We start from the raw sequence: 20,584 nt of genomic DNA, 5'->3' as shown, positions 1-20,584 counted from the left end.
ATGTTTGGGAGCTGAAATACCACTTACACAATTCCAGGGAATAACTTCTGAAGAAAACTAATTACACTATTTCCCACAGCAATGCTTAGTATGCAAAGATTGCTTCTAAATCTGCTTTTCAGGTCATCCTTTTCTTCACACTTCCTCATTTTGACTTTCAATGAGGTAATTTCACTCTTAAGCTCATTAGTTTCCATAGGAAATGAATTATAAAAAATACTAACTGTGCCATATGAGGTTTAACATCAAAGACATTTCTAGACAGACCATGAATATATGTTGAAGTTATATTTGGTCTCTGTTGGGTGTTCTTTTCAGTGCTACTGAGTTTCATTTGGTAGCTTTCATTAGGTAAGTGTTGGCTTAGGAGATATTTTTTTTTCCTTGCAATCCAAACTCATCTTTAATTGTTTAGAATAAAATCATGTAGCTGGCTGTTTGGAATATTTGAGTCAAATGTGTTTTGTTATGGCTCATGTGTTCCGCTCATGAGGGTGGGAAAAACAGTTAAGGGAGTAAGATGCTTTATAACCAACTGCCTTTAAGAAAAAGGCAGATGTTTCAAAGGAAACCTCAGTTCATGTTTCTTCTAGCAAGTTATGTATAGATTTTTTTTTCTTTCCTAATCAGTCTTGTGATAGTAGTTTAGCCATTCCCTAAACCAAACACAATACTCCACTTTAACCAAACTCTTGCCAAATGCTACTGTGAATCCTTAAAGTTACGATGCATTAGCTGTATGTTCAGGCTTTCAGATTTCCACTGAGCCTACATTCTCAATTGTTTTAACTACTTGTCAGTAAGAAACCTAGTGGACGCCATTCTTGTCACCTTGTATAGTTTCAAGCTGTTTCCAACAAGAACAGAACTTGCCCACGTGTTTTTAATGTCCTATTCCATCTGCCTAACATGTTGCCTGAAGAGAGTGCCTAGTATGTTCCAGAATAATTAAAAAAAAAAAGAAAAAAAGCAAACATCTATTCAAGTCCAGTTTTACTGAAAATAATATTCCTTGTGTAGCTCCATAACATTTTCTAGACATATTTTTCCTATGTAATTGTGATTGAAACTACTTTTCTCCTCTTCTGCAAGTGTTTAGCATGCTTATCCCATTTGCTGCATAGTTACTGTATGCAAAGCAGCACAGTAAACTGAGTGTGTTACCACGAAGGTAAAACTGGATGCAGAGTCTATGAACTGTGAAGTTTTCTGTCATAAAAAGTGGTAGCCTATCTCAGAAGCAATGCAGCTGTTAAGAACAAATCTGTGCTACAATTTTGTTTGTTTGAAGTGCACGTGTGAAAACTGTTTCTGTTTCTTGGGGGTCGGGAGAGAGGATTTCAAAATCAAGAGTTTATTTTTGCTGCAAGAGGAGCAAAATCTTTTATGGATTTTTTTTTTTTTTAAGGTACAAAATAAAATGCGAGTAYCTCTTTAGCAGTTAAGTTTGATGATCTGCCTAGAAAAGTAGGAAATTCAAAGGACAAGCCAGGAATTTAAGCTCAGGTCTCTAGCATGCTCTACTCCTGCCAGTTCAGGGTTGATCAAGGAGGAGGGAATTTTATTTGTTAAAGCCAGTATTAGTGAGTAGAATTCATCTGCTGCATATTTCAGTTAGATTTCTGGATCTTTCAGTGGCAGAAGACATAATATTTGAGTAACTTGGTAAACTAGCCACATTTATTCCGAGAATCAGCAGCATTGTTCAGTATCCCGTCGATATCTGGTGTCCGGTGTAGTGTCTCATGTATTATTGTCTTGTATTGGTACAGCGGGCAAKGACAAAGCGGCATACGGTGTTCCTGGGTGCGTCAAAATAAGCATATACAAAAGGGAGCCCAAACTCTCACAGAAGCCAGCCTCCAGCAGCAGCCTTCATGGGTTTCGAAAAGTCTGCTCTTCGGTTAGGAAAGAGGTAGTGGAGGAGGTCGGTGTAAACAACCACCTCGTTATCTACCTTCGTTACTAAGAAGAAATTAAACGGGAGATATGTACATACAGAGAGATAGAGGTTTTCTTTTTTTCTCTCCCTCGCCCAAAGCTGGTCTCAAGGGTGGAATGAGAGAGGTTCAAGGATGGGCATTTGCTGGCTGAATGATGCRGTAGCTTTCATGCCCATTTCTTTGGAGCAGCTGATGGTGGAGAAGGAGTTACTAGTCTTGATGTACTGGTGCTCTAGGGCAATGCCCATACAATTTAGTCTTTCAGCAAAATAAATGACTGTTTTACACTGCAGAAATGAATAGTTAAACATACTTTTATTGAAAAAGGACACTTCCCCAGCCCTTCAAAGATAGCTATTATCAATAACTGAAAGTAAATGCTTTTCGAAAGCAGATTTAGTACTGTGATCTGTAGAAAAGAAATAAGTAAGATAGCGTTGGCTGTGCTTTACAATACGTATGAATTTAACACAGTGGAAGTAATTAGAGTATTTCAAATTTCTAAATATGTTTTATAATCATAAATATATTAACTCTTCCCTTTGAAACATGTGACATTAATTTAAAACAACAACTCAGAGCCAGACTTTTGTGCTTCAGAAATCTACTGACTAGTCTGGTAACCATAAATGCTGAGATTTGTGTCTACTGTTTGTTTTTTGAGTCAACTGCTAAAAGGCATATGTTTTGCTTCCACTGCTACTAGATGCAAGGCTTCTATGTCTATGTCAACACATGAACACAAAAATTGTTAGGCAATGCCTGCAGTTTTGTGTTGCATATTTCAGACATTAATAGGTGGCAGATGGAAGCTGTAATAGCAGGTGAAATYATAAATAATTCAGTTAAATATTTCAGGAATCAGACTTAAATGCCTCTGCATGGAAGGATTAAGATAACAGTCTTGATTCATACTGTAGCTAATATAGGGGAGGATTTGTATGAAAGACTTCTTTCTGACACCTGTTTTATGACATACTATTGCTTTAAAACAATGTCCTATGTCAGCTGCAATAGTACAGCTCCATAGGGAGTTCCTTTCATTTAMGACAGCAAAATAATTCTAAGTCCTGGGTTGAGTATGCAGGCATTGCTTGCGGAGACAGGAGAATGTCACCAGGAGGTGGTTAAAATACTGATGGAGTTTTTAGAGGCAGTAAGACTARCAGGCTTCCCTTTGGTTCAGTCTTGCATTGAATGCCCTGGATTTGTAATCAGGGTGCCACAGCTACTTAGCAGCTTATTTTTGAAGAGAGTGAGCACTCACGTTTGCCCCACTTAATTTTGCCTTTTAAGTCTTGTCTGCCAAAAAAAGGGAAATAGTTCACTAGTCAATGTGCATTATCAGCAATAAATAGCTGGCTGATAGAGTATCCAAGCAGCTGCAGTTATCAAAGTGTTGAATGCTGAAGATGATTCCTAATGAGTATTTCAGTGTTTATGTACACGTGCTCCTGTTGCCATGAGGAGGAAAAAAACGCGTAGTGGACTGAGGCATTTTAAGCCTATGTACATCTAACAAAGATAATACTGTCAGACCTTTGTAGTAGAACTAACATTGGGTATTGGGGTTGCTCAGCTTGTTTGTACACATTTCTAAAGAGTTAGAATGTAAGATAATCATGGTCTTTAACATTAGAGGTGCTGATGCTTAATAAACATTGTGCTAGAGTACAGAAAGTATGAACTGTTTAAGTCTACAAATATGTCAAATATGTATGCTAACATGCATGATTGAATTCCACCCTTAACTAGGCCAGGTTTAARTTGTACAGGCACTCCTATGAGTAGAATTTAAACTCATAGCTTTGAATAGAAAGACACAAGTGATACCACAGTGACAAGGGACTGATTTACATTTTGGATATAAACCAAGAAGTAACTGTCTCAAATCACTTTCATTTCTCATTCCAGAAAAGATGTTCTGCAGTGTGAAGTATCTTTTCACAGGATGCTGTCTTGTATAAACCAAATCTAAACTCCCTGTGTAAGAATAGATTTGAAGTTACTGAGCWTAATGGAAGATGATGTTTGTGCTGTGCTATGTTATATGTACTCATAATCCCAATCTACTGGTGGGTGGCAAAGCCCAAAGTTGCATCCATCTATAGCTGCCGCTCTCAACTACTTGACACAGCTCCACTCCAGCCATATGCCTGCTGCCTCTGTTTCGTGAACTGATGTTCTAGTCTTTCTGAGGACATCACTGGATTGAAGCTGGACATAGTGTAGGAGCAGCTAAGGTATCAAAGTTYGGTGAGGTCTCAGTAGTGTTAGCATCTACAGCTGGCAAGCCCTGCTGGTCCCTGGAAGAGCTAGGGGCCTTCAGATGACCTTTGTATAAACGAGGTGATTTTGCCCAAAGGGGAAGATCTGACAGAAAGCTGGAAGAACTGTTGCCCTCAGCAGTCAGAACCASTGGCTGTTTGTCCAGCACCGCTGTCGCTGGAGTGTATGTAGCATTTTGCTCAGACAGATGGTCTCCACATTGACTAAGATGTTCTGCTAGGACCAGAGGCTGCTGATCATCCCCTTCTTCAGAAATRACAAAAACTGGTTTGTTTTTTTCTGTTTCTACCAAAAGCTCCTTTGTTTTTGAACCATTGACCAAGTTGATTTTCAGAGGGTTGGAGCCTTCTAGAAGATTTTTGGGGCTTTGACTGTTAACTGGAGATGCTGCCCCTAGGTGTCTTGAAGGGTCCAAGGACCTCACGTGTTTGTTCTCAGGGGAACTGGTTAAAAATCCAAAGCAAGGATTCCCAAACCTGGATTTCTTCAAGTTGCAGGAGCTCAGCTTCCGCTGCCTTTGTGCAGACAGAGTGAGGGGATATGAGGCATTACTGGTAGATGAATCAGAGTAAACAGTTTCTAAAACTCCCTCTATTTCTGTGGCTGAAATTACTTTTCTGGTGGAAATACCTTGGGTTCTTGCCACTGGAGGAAAACCCTGTCAAAACAACAATAAATTAGTAGACATGCTTTAAAAGCAGTTTACTTGAGAAACCTTGATCCTGAGAGAATTAAAAATTAAAATTTCTTGTTATGCAGGAGGTGAGGATTTTCGTTTGGAAAAACCTATGTTGTTCCTCAGAAGACAAGAAATATCCTCTGTTAGCTTTGTAACAAGCTCTGTTGGTTTGCTGATGTCAGTCAGAGACACCTATATATCCCTCCCACACCTACAGATCCATTGCAGTGCGACAGTAATAAGTGAATTAGATGAATTTAAGGTATAACCAGGAAAAAGGAACATGTCCAAAGACTCAACAAGGCAATATAGCCCTAAGGCACTTTTTGATGTTTTTCTGGACTGGAGATCATTTCTTAACCAGACTCTAACTGCTGGGAAATGCAACTTAGCACTTCAGGAAAGCCTGAAAAAATTACAATRTATTTAGGCAAAAGAGTTTCCCATACAGCAAGCAAGACGAGCTGCAATGCGTATCCCATTTGCAGGTTAGAGAGGCAAAACCATAGGCCACTGGGAGAATGTGTCACATCAGCAAGTGGCTGGGGCATTAGGGGCACAGAACGTGAACCCCCTCCTAGCACGACTTACGCTGTTGTCGACCAGCTTTGTGAAGGGACTACTGGTAGTCCAGCTACACCATTTTTTCTGGAGCTGTGGTATTGGAGCGAGGAAATCGTGGAAAGTGCGGGCACTCCATGTTCGTTGTCTGGGATAATGATTTTCCATCTGGACGTTCCCCTTCTCAACAGTGTCTGCCACTGTAGCTGTGTGGTTAGAAGTCAGCCAGTCAGACACAGAGGCTGGACTTGTAACACTTCTTTTTAAGTTTTTGTCCTGGAAATAGCAAATAAAGATGATTAACATCTTTCATTGAAAAGTTTTAAAAACACTTAAAAACTATGCTCTGAGCGCAAGTGACTGATTCCTGCAGTGGTTCTCTTCCCAGGACAAGACACAGGAATGGAGCTTCTACCTGGTTGTCTTCTGGCATGGTGCCTGCAATTCAGTGGCTTCCCTGGACAACTGTTTTACCTGGTTTTCTCATTTTCTGGTTTTCCATTGAATTGGGAATTTTCAATTGTATTAGAAACAAAATCCTACCATTCTCACTAACAAAATACATCAAATATCTACAGCTTTGCTATAATCGGTATATCTGACAAGAGTAGAGTAGTAATCCTCGCTGTGCAGAACGTAGTTCTGTTCTACTCAGCTCTTGGACAGCTTCAGCTGTGTTTGTCTGGGAAAACAGAACTTTAAGAAGGATGAGGCCCATGCAAAGAAATCTGGAAGAGAGCAACAAGAGGATCAGAAGTCTAAAAAATAAAAGTATGATTCAGGAGGAAAGACTGAAGTAATCGGTACTGTTTAGTCTAGCTTAGGGAAGAAGTAAAAAGCTATGACAAAGAGGAAGGGAATACTCTTTTCTATGTCTCTAGTGGCTAGAGCAAGAGGTACAAGGCCCACATAGGAGACAAGGAGAATTTCTTTTCATGATAAAGAAATGTTTTTCAGTTGGAAAAGATGTTTTGGCAATAGAATAAGATGTCTAAACGGGTGTCCAGTTGGCATTACTGGAAGTTGAGACCATGTTAAACCATTCTTAGCAGCTGTCTCTATTAGCAGAGTTGATCTGACATAAGAATGAACTATAGATAACTTCTAAAGATCTCTTCCATCCTTATTTTTATGTTCTTACGTTGCACTTAGAATCATCGTTTTGCTTGTTAACATTGATGTGAGACAGGAAAGTTAAAGAATTCCTCACTCTCCTATGAATCTCCTTTCATTTGTACTAAGATTTCACCTGTTATTTGTGTAGGCCTCCTGTTCCTCAGCTCTATACATATTTTTAATTTTCAGCTGTGCTGAATGGTTGTCAAGGGAAGAATGTAAAATTTGCATTCCCCAAAAGTTTCAGTGGTCCTTAAAGATGGTCTGAAATAAATCCCATAGTGTGTTCTGGACTTAAAGGTCTTGGGAGACCAGAAACTTGACATGYGTTATTTCTGATAAACAAAATCTCTCACATTTCTGAAAATCAAAAGAAGTATTTAGTTAAAATATYATAGCGGAAATAGATGGGCAGAGAGACAAGAAATTAGCTATTTCCACAGAATAAAACTCTCAGCAGGAAGCTGGGAGAGGCAGTAGTTGGGCTCTGAATAAGTTTCTTTCAATAGTAAACTCTTGGTCTCAGATTTGATTGAAGTAACCATCTTTATTTTTAAATTTATAACCCAGCTGTCATCTCAGAAGCCTCTTCAGTCTGTTTTAGGATTTATTATTTTAATCTGATTATATACATTTTGTATTATGTATCTTTTGGGAATAATTTCTAAGATTAATAATGTATTTTCTGGATTTTCAAAAATATTTTAGCAAAAAAATGTTTTTTAAACGTCCATGCTAATACTCCATTAGTCTTTAGTTTCAGACCCCGACCCCTTAATCTGAAACTTGTAATGTCTGAAAAAAAAGTCATAGATCTGTTATCAAAAGGCGGAAGCAGGTTGTGAAGGCCTTATAGACCAGTTTGTAGAGGGCAAAAAACCCCTCATCAAGAAGCGAGGATTGCATGTAAAATGACCTTTTCAAAATACATCATTTTTATGGGGTCCCTCAGATTCGTAGTTGGGTCGTCCGATGGTACCAATATAATGGAAACAGAATGCAAACTAGGCAGCTCCTAGCACACTCCTAGTAACTAGCACACAGAGAAAAGGATGATTTAAAATAAACGGGACTTAGAAAGCCATGACCCTCTTGGGCTTCCTCAGAAGCCATCCCAAAGGTGAGCTGTTCCCGTTGCGTTATCACTCCTGCCCATCAGTCCTCACTGTACTCCACGTGTCTCCGCGTGTTTGCCCTCCAAGCCATTACTGCTGGACAGGAGAACTAGTTTCTTCAACAGCATTTTAAAGCAAACAAACAAAAAAGCCAATTTATCACTGGCCCCTGCCCAAGAGAACTGAGTCTCATACTCACTGTGGGGGGACAAAACCTCGTGGCCAGTCACCATTTTTCAGTACAAAGTTGGATAGTGTTTTTATTAAAGCTGCATATAGTTTGATTTGTCTAGACAAGTGTTTTGTCTGAGGCGAATCTGAAGGCAATTTTTACTGTACTGTAAAGGCTCAAGATTTCACACTTCTTTACACATGAGAATAAATTCTTAGCTCCTGCCAAGAAAGCAGCTATGTTCCCGTGGATAATTCTTCCTCCTTGTCTCAGGCTGGTCCACAGAAGCTACATACCATACCCTCTGCAGAGGTCAGAGGCTAAAATCGGGAGCTGGCTGGCCTCTCCAGACATACATTTTACACCCTGAAAATACATATCTAGAAACCAAACCGTGAGTATAACTCATATTTATTTCTAACATCCTGGAACCCTGAGTAACTCAAGTAGCCTGAAGAGATACTATTTGAGGGAAGGCTTGTGAACGGCCTGCAGTTCCCACCCCATTCGGCTGGGATAGTCTGCAGCTGTGCTGAAAGACCTGGTGCTTTTAAGAGYGTCCTTTTGCCCTTCCTGGGTGGGTCTTCTGCTGTTTATAAGTGGGTTGTCTGGGAAGCACTGATGTGCTAGTGTGTGCCACAGACTGAGAAGAAGAGGCCTGCTGAGTTAATAAGGTGGTCAGTCATTTTAATCCTTTGGCCTATGTTCATTTAGAATTGTTTTAGTACTATGCATGTGTATATATATTTAGCCACTGCTGGTTTGTTTGTGTCAGGGTCAGCAAAATAGTTTGACTTTTAAGTGTGTTGGCCACTTTGACCTGAGGGAGGGGAAAGAGGGAGAGGAAGGAAAATGGATTTCCTCTCCTTAGAAGCTGTGCTTGTGTGTCACTGCCACCAGGTGAAGCCACTGGGCTTCCYGCTGGGAAGAACCACTGAAGAGTATAGATGTTTAGGGATGCCCTGTTTGGGCACCTACGCAGCTCATAGTACTGTGCTACTCAGAAAGTAATGCGTTTGGGTAAGGGAAGGCACCAGAGCTGCTTTCCTTTCTTTTTCTTTTTCTGTTAAGCACTGCACTGACCGCAGAAAAAGCTTAGGACAYATCCTGCACCAGCGCGGGAAGCTCTTGGCCAGACTGTCTCCTGGCTGATTTCCTACTCAAGTGCAGGGGTACAGACTGCTTTTGTTTTGTAAGCTCTGATTCTCTACTGTATTGATTCTCTATATACAAAACTCTATTACAAGGTACCRGAGCATGTAAGCTCCTGCACTGGTTGTTGTTTTTCCTCTTGTGGGAGAAAGAGAGAGAGCAGTGGAGAGGAAAGGGTATTGACCTGGGAAAGGCTTTAATATAGRCTTGAAATGGACTTGGTTGGCTACTCACTAATCTTCATTTTGAAGAGATGGTAGCCAGACCTGAGACTTCAGAGCTATAATGCATTTCCAAATAAATAACTGGTCAGGAGTGTGAGGGAAGAAGCTAAGATAAGGGCTTGCTAAAACGATCCAAGTTGCTCTCCTCTATATATCACTTTTCTGAAAGGACTCAGTGCTTTCACTYGACATGCTCGATTTTTTGGGGGTATGTGTCATTAATCATCACATCAGCCCAATGAGGCTGTTCAATAGTCTCCTGACACACTAGGAGATAAGTAACTTTCCTGCCAACTTGGCAGCTGCAGGCAGGAACAGCTTGTGGAGTTCTGGCTCCCAGGTCCTTCAGCCACCACAGGTGATTTTTCTTTTTCTTTTTCTTTTTTTTTTTCTTTGTAAAGGAAAATTATGTCTGCCAATTAATAGAATTTTGTAGGCTAGTTCCACAGCCTGTTGACAGRGCTCTGCATTATTATCTGTAATATTCTGTCCAGGAGAGAATTCTGGATTGCTCTTGTTCTAGCTCAGGAAGATCCTGGCTCTCCATGAGGACCATAGCCCGTGTTGTTCAACRGCAGCTCACTCTGGTGTTTAGGAGGAACTGCCTGGCTCAATCACTAACATTACTGCAAACTAAGCAGCAAGCATAAATGAAGGGATGTGGCAGAGGCAGTCCAAAAGAGACAGTCCTTGGCTTACTGGACCTCCAGAGGTGGTCAGGAGTGTTCCTACCTGTATTCTGTAAGTGGTAAAGCTCAGCCCACCGGTCCCAGGTCCAGCAGAAATAATAAACACTTCATCACTCCCAGTCTCAGTGGTCACTGCAGATGTGGAGGAGGGCATGTCAGGATCAGTATCCTGAGGAGACTGTTCTGTGCTGCCTCCGCAAGAAGTGACTGAGAAAACAAAAAATCAATAAAGACTGCTTGGGAGAGTCCAAAACATCTGTTCCCAACTTATCCCTGACAAACTCTCCTCCCTCTGCTTTCTTTCTCCCCAGACAAACTATAACAGCTTTTGGCTGTCACACTGATCAGAACAAAATTCAAGGCTACAGTTTGCTCTCCTGAAACTGTAACCTTTTAAAAACAAACTAACAGGAAAAAAAATCTTTTTGTCTCTTTTCTAATAAAGACAGACTCGAACAGAAATCTGTCATTCTAAACACAAATAGTGATCCTGCAGATTAGGAACTTGCAGACTTAGAGAACTCTTTTTTTATTATTATTTGAATTTACTCACTGATAAATAGTTCTATTAGTAGTGGGAGCTGTGTTTTTTTGCCTCAAATACTTCTACTGCAACCCTAGAGATGCCGTATCTTCAGGTTGCTTATGCTCTAGAGAATGCCACAGATGTTGTCTTTGTCTTTTCCCCAAGGCCTATAACACCCAATCCAAGGCAGGAGATCTCAGGCTGTGTTTGCTGACCACAGCCTCTTCAATGACCTTTCCAGAAGGAGGAGATGCCAAACTGTCAAGGTGAACATCCTTGACAGAGCTGTGCTTAATGGCTGATGGTTTAGTGGGAAACTGATGGTATCTAGCAACAATATAACAAGTACCTCCTTGTTGGTCTTCAGTAACCAAAAGGAGCACTGATACAATTCACCTGTTGTGACTCAAAATTGCAGCAAGTGACACTGTCTGTAGCTTGGTTGGGAGGACTTCTGTTCTTGCTCTGGAAATGCACTGTGAAGTAAATGTCATCTAAAGCAGCCTCATCCATAATGTCCTTCAGAAAAGTTAGCTCCAGGAACTGAGGTTGTTCAAACTCAATATAGGCATTGTAAAACCTATTCCTCTCAGACAAGGTTAGACACAGGGCAGAAGAAACTCTTCCATAATTTATGGACAAGTCATGTCTGCAGCAGCCTGAACCAGACACATTCGCTCTGCTAACCCAATGTCTCTACAAAGTCATGTGCTATGACAGCTTTTGTTGGCAGTGTCCTGAAGCTGTGCCTGTGTGTGCTCCTTGCCAGGGGAATTACTCTACTGGTGGGAGGGGGAGAGTAGCAAGGGATAGTTCCCACAACAAAAGCTCTCTGCTGTGAAGCGTTCTCCAGCTGTGCATGGGCAAGACAGGGAGGAGGACTGCAAGGAAGAAACTAGCTGCTTRACAGGCTATGGGATGCCCTGCCCGACTCCTGCTGATGCGCCGTGCTTACCCGCCTGCTCCCGACTGACAGAGTGGTTGTTGTTTTCATTCTCCCGACTTGGCACCACGAGCTGGAGCTCATTGATATCGACAGCAGAGTTCTGGATCCCATTCTACAACTCAGAACATGCCCCAGTAAACATCGTCAGATAAACAGTGCAACAGCCAATATGAAAGAGAAACAGAAATTGCTGAAACCGGTAGCACTAACCTCCTGGTCACTGCATGTGTTGGATGAGCTCCTTTTGGGGCACGTTTTCTGCCTGAAAAGGAGAGACAGCAACAGCAACAACAACAACAGGCCCACGAACGAGTTAAAGACGCACAGAAGGCAAGGTCTCATCTGCACCCATCCTAGGAGGGGGACCCAGCAGGTTAAGGGCTGCTCTACCTACAGGAGAATCCAAAACACTTGCTATAGCTTGATGCATCAAGATCTATAGGTTGGAGGGGGAGGAAAAATGGTATGCTAGTGTAATGGAGAGCCAGCTGAAGAAAAGGGTCTGTGTTCTTCCTGTGATCAGTGCAAAAGCAGGAATGGAATTCAGATCTTTCCAAAGTCCTACCAGTCTTCCTCCCTGGCAAGCTGCTCTTTCACTTCAGTAACTAAAATGCAGGACTGAAGTTCCTTCTTTAGTCTGGGCAGTGACATCGTTCTTATCCCATTACACAGAATATTTAATCTGTGTAGCCAGTGTTGCATGCTGAATTATTTTTAGCAAGCCAAGAGTATCAAATGCTGTTCATTTCTATGAACATTCCATTAAAGGAAGAGACGATGGCAGATGATTCCCAAGTAAGCATGCTGCTGGGCTGAAAGGAAACAAAAGTGTATTTTTAACTTGTTTTTCTAAAACTGRCTTTATGGAACAACTAGCATTATTTACAGTTTGGATGAATACTATGTAAAGATGTCATGAAGAAAGGCAGGTGCTGATGAACAAGATAATGACTGAAGCAAGTGTATTTTATTTCCAGTGTACAGCAGTTCTCCAAGGGACTGCAGAGAAACATGTGAGAGTGTTAAGGCACAGAGCAGACAGCAAGAAAAACAGTAACACTGGTCACATACCCTATCAGTGCTCTTGGCTGGCATTTTTCCTCCTCTTGTTGGAAGGATTTGTTTGTTTTAAGGCATTTAGCCTCCTCCACACAAGCTTTTTTGTTTGTTTGTTTCAGGGAGTTKTTTTGTGCTGTGTCAAAGTCGGGGTTTCAAGTTTTCAATTGCTATTTAATTACTATTTCCTTTCAAGGTAGGGGCTCAGAGGGCTCTTGGTGAAGCTGGCCATGAGCTGGCATCTGCTCTGCCTTGGGCATAGCAGGTTCTGTTCCTCACTGTATCATCAGATTGCTTAAAATGGTTATTGACAGATGACTATAGTGAGGGAGAGAGAACCCATGAAGTGCCACCAGGATTGTTCCTAATGAGTACAGAGGAGACTGCAGAAAAGGAGGACAAGTTTGTGCTTAAGAATTTAATTCAGAGGAGCCCCAGATGGATAATTGTTTTTCCATGATGCAAAATCGTATCAGCCACCACTTGGTGGTCTTGAGTGTATTCAAGGCTAAAGCAGAGAAGGCTTTTCCATAGCTCAGTGTTTTGCAGGGAGAGGGTGGAGGAAAGGGAGAGGGGGAGCAAAGAAGGTTCACCCAATGAGGAGTGGTGTCTCCTGATCAAGCAACATCAAGCCAAGTAGGAATGGAAATGCACTCAGAATGGAAAATGCATAGGTAGATAATTCTCCCTGCCCCTTCCCAGAAGTTCATATTAGGCACCAGAACCCTTTCAGCAAGAGAGATTAACAAAACATGCCCAAAATAATGAACAGCCCARCAGTGAAGGCATTTGTGTAGATAGTGGGAGAACTATGTTCAATTTCCTGTTTTTCCAAATCACATTCCTTCTTCCTCTCTCTCCCTATCCCTTCCCTGCCAAAGCCCATGATGAAGATTTAATAAGATCTAGTACATTCCTATGAGTTTTCTTGTTTAAARTGATGGGTATGCTACAGACAAATCTGTTGAAATATACCCACCCAGGGATTAAAGAGCATAAAGGAAATATTCTCCTTCAAGGCAACAAAACTTAGGACATAATTCTTCCACACTGAACATCCGGCATCAACAAGCCAGAGGMGCTGGTTATCAGCATGGTCTTCACTTCTGAGCTTGTTATTTGAATTTTTAACATGATTTAACARACAAAATATTCAAGTTCTTAGAAATCCGGGTAAAAATGTATTCCTCTGGGTCTTGTATACAGCTATCTGTTTTATAGGATATTYTTATTCTCTCAGATAAAGCTGCGATAGATGCAATAGATGAAGTATCCATTATGAAAATCTCAGCAACTGACAACYAGTATAAACTTTGATAGGTAAGCAAGCTTTTGCATTTAGAAATGGCAGTACCTTGCACTARTCTGGTTCTTTTCCTTGCTGGTCTCAAACACTGTGGTCTACGATAATTAACTGGCACCATAACTATTTTAAAAGCCATATTGCTGTTTGGCAGAATGAACCAGAGGAAAAATCACTGAAGCAGGTAGGTGATGGGCCRCGATTAGCCCCTGACCCGAGTTCTGACCATGCTGCTACTCAGGAGTCACCAGTGTGTGCCTTGGTGGGGAAAAGTGGTTGCTTAGAAAAAAGTTGGTGCAGCTCACTGTACACTTACAGGAGAAATAGGAGGGGCAACTGCAATAAAAAAATACAAGTATGCTCAATTCTTACCACCTCCTCTTGGCCATTACTATGCGGCCTTGTTTGACAGTCAGATTTCTCTTCCTCATACAACATGCCTACAAAATGCAAGTGCCAAAGGGGCTTTAAAGACCACGGATATGGAGTTAGCCTGTCAGGCACCAATATTGGCTGAAGCATGTCACCACCAGGTGAAGGTCAGGCTGCAGGTACTGACTAGCAGGGCAACTTGTATGGAGTGAAATGGCATCAGACGATGGCTTGATGAAATAGCTGTACATGCAGGGGTCATAACTGGAAACAGGTCATTGGCAGGCTAGGGAGCTGTAAAATGCAGTTGCAATTCATGGGTTGCAACCATCGAGCAAAAGTCTGACTGCATTGGACAGGATTAAAATTAAATAAGATGGATGTCTCTTGTTTTTAAAGGCTTGGGAAAGAAAATAAAAAATACTCCATAACTCGAGCCAGGCCTCATGGCCAAAAGTAATTAGAATTATTGGCCAACTAACAACTGAAGCTTTCATTCCTTCCCCAAACAGCAAACAAAAGCTGCAGTGTGGCAGAGACTTGGAGTTTCCCCAGAGAGCTTCGCCCTGGCTGAATGCAATGAGCCCAGGCAGACACTGCTGACGACTTGGTACAGTAGAGTGGCAGTAGGTGCCAATCCTGTCCTGGGCCATTTCTACCCCTGGCAAGGCTGAGCCTGCTACTTTTAGCTGATCAACAGAAGCAGCTAAAAATGGTGAAAAACATAGCTAAACTCCAACCTGGTACCAGAGAAGCAGGCAGGGTAAGAAGAGTATAGAAAGTGGAAGGCAAGAGCTTGGAGGTTGCTCCAGCACCCTCTTGTGTGGTTTCCTTTGCAACGGCAGGTTCCAGCCAGGGCAAGTATTACCRCGCCTTGGTGAGCTGGTCCCACTCCTGAGTGCACTGCGTTACTAGAGTATCTTCATTTCTCCCCTCAAACCACCCCCTTGAAGTCCGGATGTTTTCTGCAGTGAGAACACGCTGTGGCTAATACACCTTCGGCACCTGAATTCAAGTCCTCATTTAGGGCCAAAAGCATAAAATAGAGCATGGTGGGCTCAAACTAGGAGAAGCTTTTAGAAATGCTTAATGGCTTCTGCAATCTTATTCTGAGCTGCAGGAAACCGCAGCTGAGAAGTGTTGGCAAGCTGCGACCAGAAGAGGCCAGGGACCAATATCCCCAAAGCAGCTGGATCAGTAAAAGGATGGGGGGAATCTTCCAGTGCARTGTAAGTGAGCTTACTTGGCACAGATCATGGCATCACTTTCGCACATATCAAATCTCATTGTCTGAGGTCTGACAGTAAATAAATATGTATTGTAATCAAGGCCTTCCTGAAAAGGTATGCAGGGATTACAGGCAGCTGGGATAGGAAATGGTCTTTCAGAAAACTAAAGGATTAGATATAATCTCCCTTTATATTTAGTCAGTATGTGACTAAGAAATATTTTCCTAAAAAAAAAAAAAAAATCATGTAGCAGTGAAAAAGCCTAAACGCCAATGTTGCAAGAAGTGAGTCTAACCCTGATACTGTTCCGTAGTAACCCTGGTAGGAAGTATTCTCAGTAACAAGAACATACAAACATTTGTGTGGAAAAAAAAATGTATTAGATTTTCTCTATTCGTTAGCAWCAGCAGAACATTTTGTAAACATCTGGGAAGCAAAAGTCAAATTCTACATGTGATCAGCATGGCCTGACTTTCTAAACCATCCACGCAGAGTGAATTTCAACCAGTGAAAATCTCAGATTGGCAGCGTGCTTTTTTTGGTTCGAATAATACTCTGCTTCATGGATAGTTACAATGAAATTAAACAGGGATAATGGAGCAAGAATAGCTTGTGTATCAGCCCAGACATAGCAAAGGGAACATGTTTCTGTGTCTTTCGAAGACTGGCAAGGGTGTAAAAATAAAATATTTAGTATTTGGAAGACATTTTCTACCAGACATTTTTCCTTAGAGCTAGCAAAAAATTGTGGTTTAAATTAGTGTTCTGCCAGCCCTTAAAAAAGAAAAAAAGATTAGTTAGATGTGATGCATGGAAGTTTAACTCTTACAGCAGTGAAAGCGCTGGCCCCTGAAAGCAGGAATTTCCATATGCAGCAAAGGAGATATTGTTTAAGCTTCATCACCTTGCTCATCTTCTCCTATACCCAGTACAGTGATGGTCTAAACTTGTACCTATTCAGCAAAGCTAGAAATGTAGCCTCCAAATGACAAGGAAACCGAAGTTCCTTTATCAAAACTTCTCCAGTTACTAGGAGTCGCTTGACAATGCTGAAACCTCGTGAGATGTTGAACTTTGTAAACATTAGCAGTCATTTTCCCCAGTCTGGTGTAATCAGGTGATGCTGGAACAAGGGCGGACGAGAATATTTTTAACGCAGCCTGCGTTTGCGCGGTAGCTCGGCTCCCAGCCTCGTGGCGACGCCGAGGAAGCCAAAGACCAGGCGCCGAGCGAGGCYGCAGCAATTGCTGCCTTCTCGCGGGATTGGAAACTGCGCGGGAAATGAGGCAGGGGACGCAGGACGAGAAACGGTGGACCAGCCGAATGCTGCCACGGGGAGATGAATGCTAGTGCTAACACCGGGGCGCTACGACGGAGCCCTGCGAGGGACAGCATTTGTTTCAGTTTAACTGACGCTTCCACTGAAGTCAAAACATTTCAGAAGTACTGTTTGTTTTGACAAAAACCTGGGGAGCTTGGGTTTTGTTTTGCATTTGTCAGAAGAAAAATAAAARGCCAAAACTGTTTCTACAAAAATGTTTTCACTAGGGAGTTAGTAGGAAAAATCCAAACATATGCTGTGGGGGAAAAGCTTTCTCCTGAAAGACTTGGAGAAAAGAAAGCCATTGACTGGGGAAATAAGCTTTCGTCACTGCCTGGTTTTGGTCTTTTAACTGGTTAGCACGAGGACCTGGCAATCGGAAACCCAACTTGAGTGTCAGCTCGCTTGGCCAGCTCGCTGCAGATCGGGTGGTGACTACCAGTGCTGCCGCACGGCATCGCAAGCGGTTCGGTGTTCCCGTCGGTCTGATGGAGAGAGGGGTCTCACCGGGGTTGACCACCGGTACTGCAGCAGGGCTCTGCCCTGGCTCCCCCGCCACCGAAAGGCTGGTGCTGAGGACTGCTTACCGCGTGGGGTGCATTCAAATTAAAATGTCTGCACAATCTCTTGGATAAAATATGTTACAGAAGGGAAAATATTATTTAATATATGTAATCACATCGTAATTCCAAGCGCTAATACTTTTTATCGCTGTTTACTTTTCCACAGAGTGTTAGTGATGGTTAGAATCGAAATGCAGAATCAGTGAGCGGAGAAGCAGTGAATGTTAAAACTGCGCAGGACACTTGGGGAAGGATCRTCTTCCTGTTCCATGTTTTTGTTCAATGGCCAACTAGACTGTCCCACAACCAAGGTTCAAAGGCACCACTGCTATTGAAATAACTAAATGCCCAACAAAGGCCTCATGCTACGGGTGTTTCTTCGGGAAAAAGAAAATAAATTGGAGACAGAGGAGCTGTGGAACTGGGAAAGAAACTTAGGAGCCTAAGGCAGGAATAGTAATTGGCACTGGCTTCCTCCGTATCCACACACTGCTACATTTAAACGACAGCAAGCATTAGTAGAGCAAAGAAACACAACTTTTTTCCTGTCCTCTATAGACAATATCGTACACTTCCAAGACTCAGATATGCATCATCTTACCTGCAAGCTACATAGAGGACAGAGAGCAAAGCAAGTGCAAAGAAGACAATCCCTGTTATAATTGCCAGCATCATCATGTTTTCCTTTCTCTCCTGCCTCACAACATCTACAGTATCAGGTTCGGTGATGTTCTTGTACTCAAAGAGCATTGCAAAGCCTCGTCCCCGGTTCGTGGTGGTGATTAGTTCCATGATAACCTCAACCATTTCCAGAGAGGATCCAAAGACCATGGGCTTGTTTAAAGGTGTATTTGGTCCACAAAAGCGGGAGGAAAATGTGATGAGATCAGAAACGTACAAAACATCATGAGGACAGATGTCCACTGCTGACTGTGGGGTGGAGGAAACATCCAGTGGCAGTACTGTTGTGGGAAGCATCCAGCTCTCTCCAATAACTTCATCTTGCTCACTAGCAGCAAGATGGGCAAGTAAGATTTTTCTTTTCAAATCTTCCGCTCCTAGGCCACTGATATTTTGCCTGCGAATCACAGCACTACCAGCCCCAGGGAATGGCAGTTCTTCTGGCTGAGCCTTGGTAATTGCTTTGGGGTCCTTCAGCTGTTTAGACTGGTTTTCCTCAGATGCTCGTTTGGCTTCATCTTTTTTTGAGGTGGCTCCTGGAAGGTCATCCAGGTGACTAACAACGTCCTTTGATTGATCTCCTGTGCTGCTCAGATTCTGAACCACCTTTGACATCCAGGTCTGGAGAGAGGATTTCGTAGTAGGAAGAACAAAATCCAAGTTTTCCTCAGGAGGAGGCATGTCCTTATCTTTTATTTTAGCAGGAGCTGAAAAGCCATCCCAAGGGGTTGGAGTTTCACTAGAGCTCTCAAAAATGTCAAAGTCAAAGATTTCCAAGATAAGATGGGTCCTTATAGGAATGAAAAATTGCCACACACAGTGTGTCCCTGGGTAGTAGTTGTTTGGAAAACCTGGTGATAAAATCAGACCTCTTTCCATCGATTCCACCACTGCACCGCAGGAATAGTATACCTGGAAAATAAAAAAACTTATATCTTACTGGAGATGAATTAGCAATGTTTGCAAATACAGGATGTAGTCTGCTAGACTTCCTGCAAAGTCATACTCTTTTGTTTACTTTCCCTTCAGTGACTGCTATAAGACTTCTCCAAACTTTGTGAGTTTCTGATTCTTGAGACTATCTTCTACTTTCACCGTTTGGAGCATTAACCTCTAATATCGACAACCACTCTTAGAGAGCATGGAAGTATATATTGAATGATCAATCTTCCCCCCCACCCCCAAATATAATCGAGCAAAATAATTCGTAATTCTCATTTTTCTACTACTGATCTGCTTTTGGCTATGAGGCATTTCTAGGTTATTGACAGTCCTACATACGTTTTTTGACATGCAGTTTTCAGGCCACACAGATGTGTAGTCCTAAACAGTTTGTTGTGAGATAAAAATCTTAAGAAGCTGAAGAAAATCAGTGTCACCACAAAGACAGTGTCTGGAGCACTATTGTTTTCATTACAAAACCATTTTTTTAATGTAAAAAGCCCATGCATTGATTATTGCCATGATCCATCTAATTCATCTCCTGTTTCAAAGAGATTCTACCTCCCGTCTTCCAGAAATGGTAAARTCTAGGTGGTTTTGATTGGAAAAATTCTCTCTTCAAATGCAAAGCCTCTCAAAATAGTGATAGCAGATATAGCTCTTGCTAGTAAACTGTTAATCAGCATGCATTTTACATAACAAATTTCACATGGGGCTATTGCTAGTTTATTTCTTCCTTCTCCATAATTAACCTGCAGATCCCAAGCAGGAACAAAATCTGTAAATGGTTCCACTGACCACCGTCCACTTGTTCTGTAAAGGTACATGAGGTGTTTTCCATGCGTCAAAATTTCARTTACCTTCTCACAGAGACACTCTTAGAACCTTTGCTCAATATTCTTCCATAAATTTGGAGAGCACAGAGTGCTGTCCGCACCTTGGGCAATTGTTCTTCAAAAGGGGAAATAATAAGTCAAAAGTACTTAGGTCACAAGCCCTGTCTAGGAACATATGTTTGCTAACATTATTTGAAAAAGAAAGGGAACGTTTTAGGTTTTTTTTTTTTTTTTTTTTTTTGGAAATGATTAGTCGTCTTGGTCTGTTATCTATTTAAACACAAAGGAAGCTTGGCAGGACAACAAACAAAGCTTATGAAGTCCGTGTAAAGCCACAAAGATCAAAATACTCCATGATTTTTTTTTCTCCTCATCCCGCCCCTTGGCTCATATTAAAATGGAAAGAAAAAAAATGCAATGCCAAATGTTAAAAGCCCTTAAATGAAAACAAAAAGCCAGACCTGTTATGCAAGGCATGAACTTTGTTTTCCAGCAGGTGCTTTTCATATTCTGAGTGTTTCAGGGTGGATGGTAATAGAAAAGGACCAAAACAGCAATGGGAGTAAAAACTGTAGTCTGCATTCCAGGCTGAAACCAATCTTTGACTTTTGAAAGTGTCATTTAAATTGATTTTTAAACTAATTTTAGTGGAATAAAGTACAGGCTTCTCATTTCAAGTACCTGGACTTGACTATGGCCCAAGTGAAAAAGAAATTATGTTCATGTGCCCACATCATTTGAAGACTCCAATTCTCTAACAAATGCGTTAGGTGTCCCACAGTATGTAGTGCCAAAATAAATAGAAATTCACAGAGTTTTTGCTTTGGAAAATAAAATTATTGCTTTTAAACTGAAATATCTAATTAATG

General features: G+C 41.6%; 1 protein-coding gene across 1 annotated transcript in view; it reads right to left on the bottom strand.

The window, feature by feature from the left end:
• Positions 1-1,985: 1,985 nt before the first annotated feature.
• LOC146594226 (uncharacterized) overlaps positions 1,986-20,584 on the bottom strand; it is a gene marked incomplete at its 5' end in the record, with an annotated part of 36,093 nt that continues 17,494 nt past the window's right edge. The window contains 6 exons of the mRNA XM_085307895.1: positions 1,986-4,890; positions 5,503-5,748; positions 9,984-10,147; positions 11,422-11,524; positions 11,623-11,674; positions 17,858-18,849. Of these exons, the coding sequence (XP_085164021.1) occupies positions 4,147-4,890; positions 5,503-5,748; positions 9,984-10,147; positions 11,422-11,524; positions 11,623-11,674; positions 17,858-18,849 (2,301 nt within the window). The remainder of the gene's footprint in view (positions 4,891-5,502; positions 5,749-9,983; positions 10,148-11,421; positions 11,525-11,622; positions 11,675-17,857; positions 18,850-20,584) is intronic.

The sequence above is a fragment of the Rhea americana genome, unplaced genomic scaffold, assembly GCF_003343005.1.
Source record: "Rhea americana isolate MKP2758 unplaced genomic scaffold, rheAme1 scaffold_268, whole genome shotgun sequence".
Taxonomy (NCBI): Eukaryota; Metazoa; Chordata; class Aves; order Rheiformes; family Rheidae; genus Rhea; species Rhea americana.
Note: the sequence above shows the minus strand (reverse complement) of the source record. Positions and strands in the feature narration are given on the sequence as shown.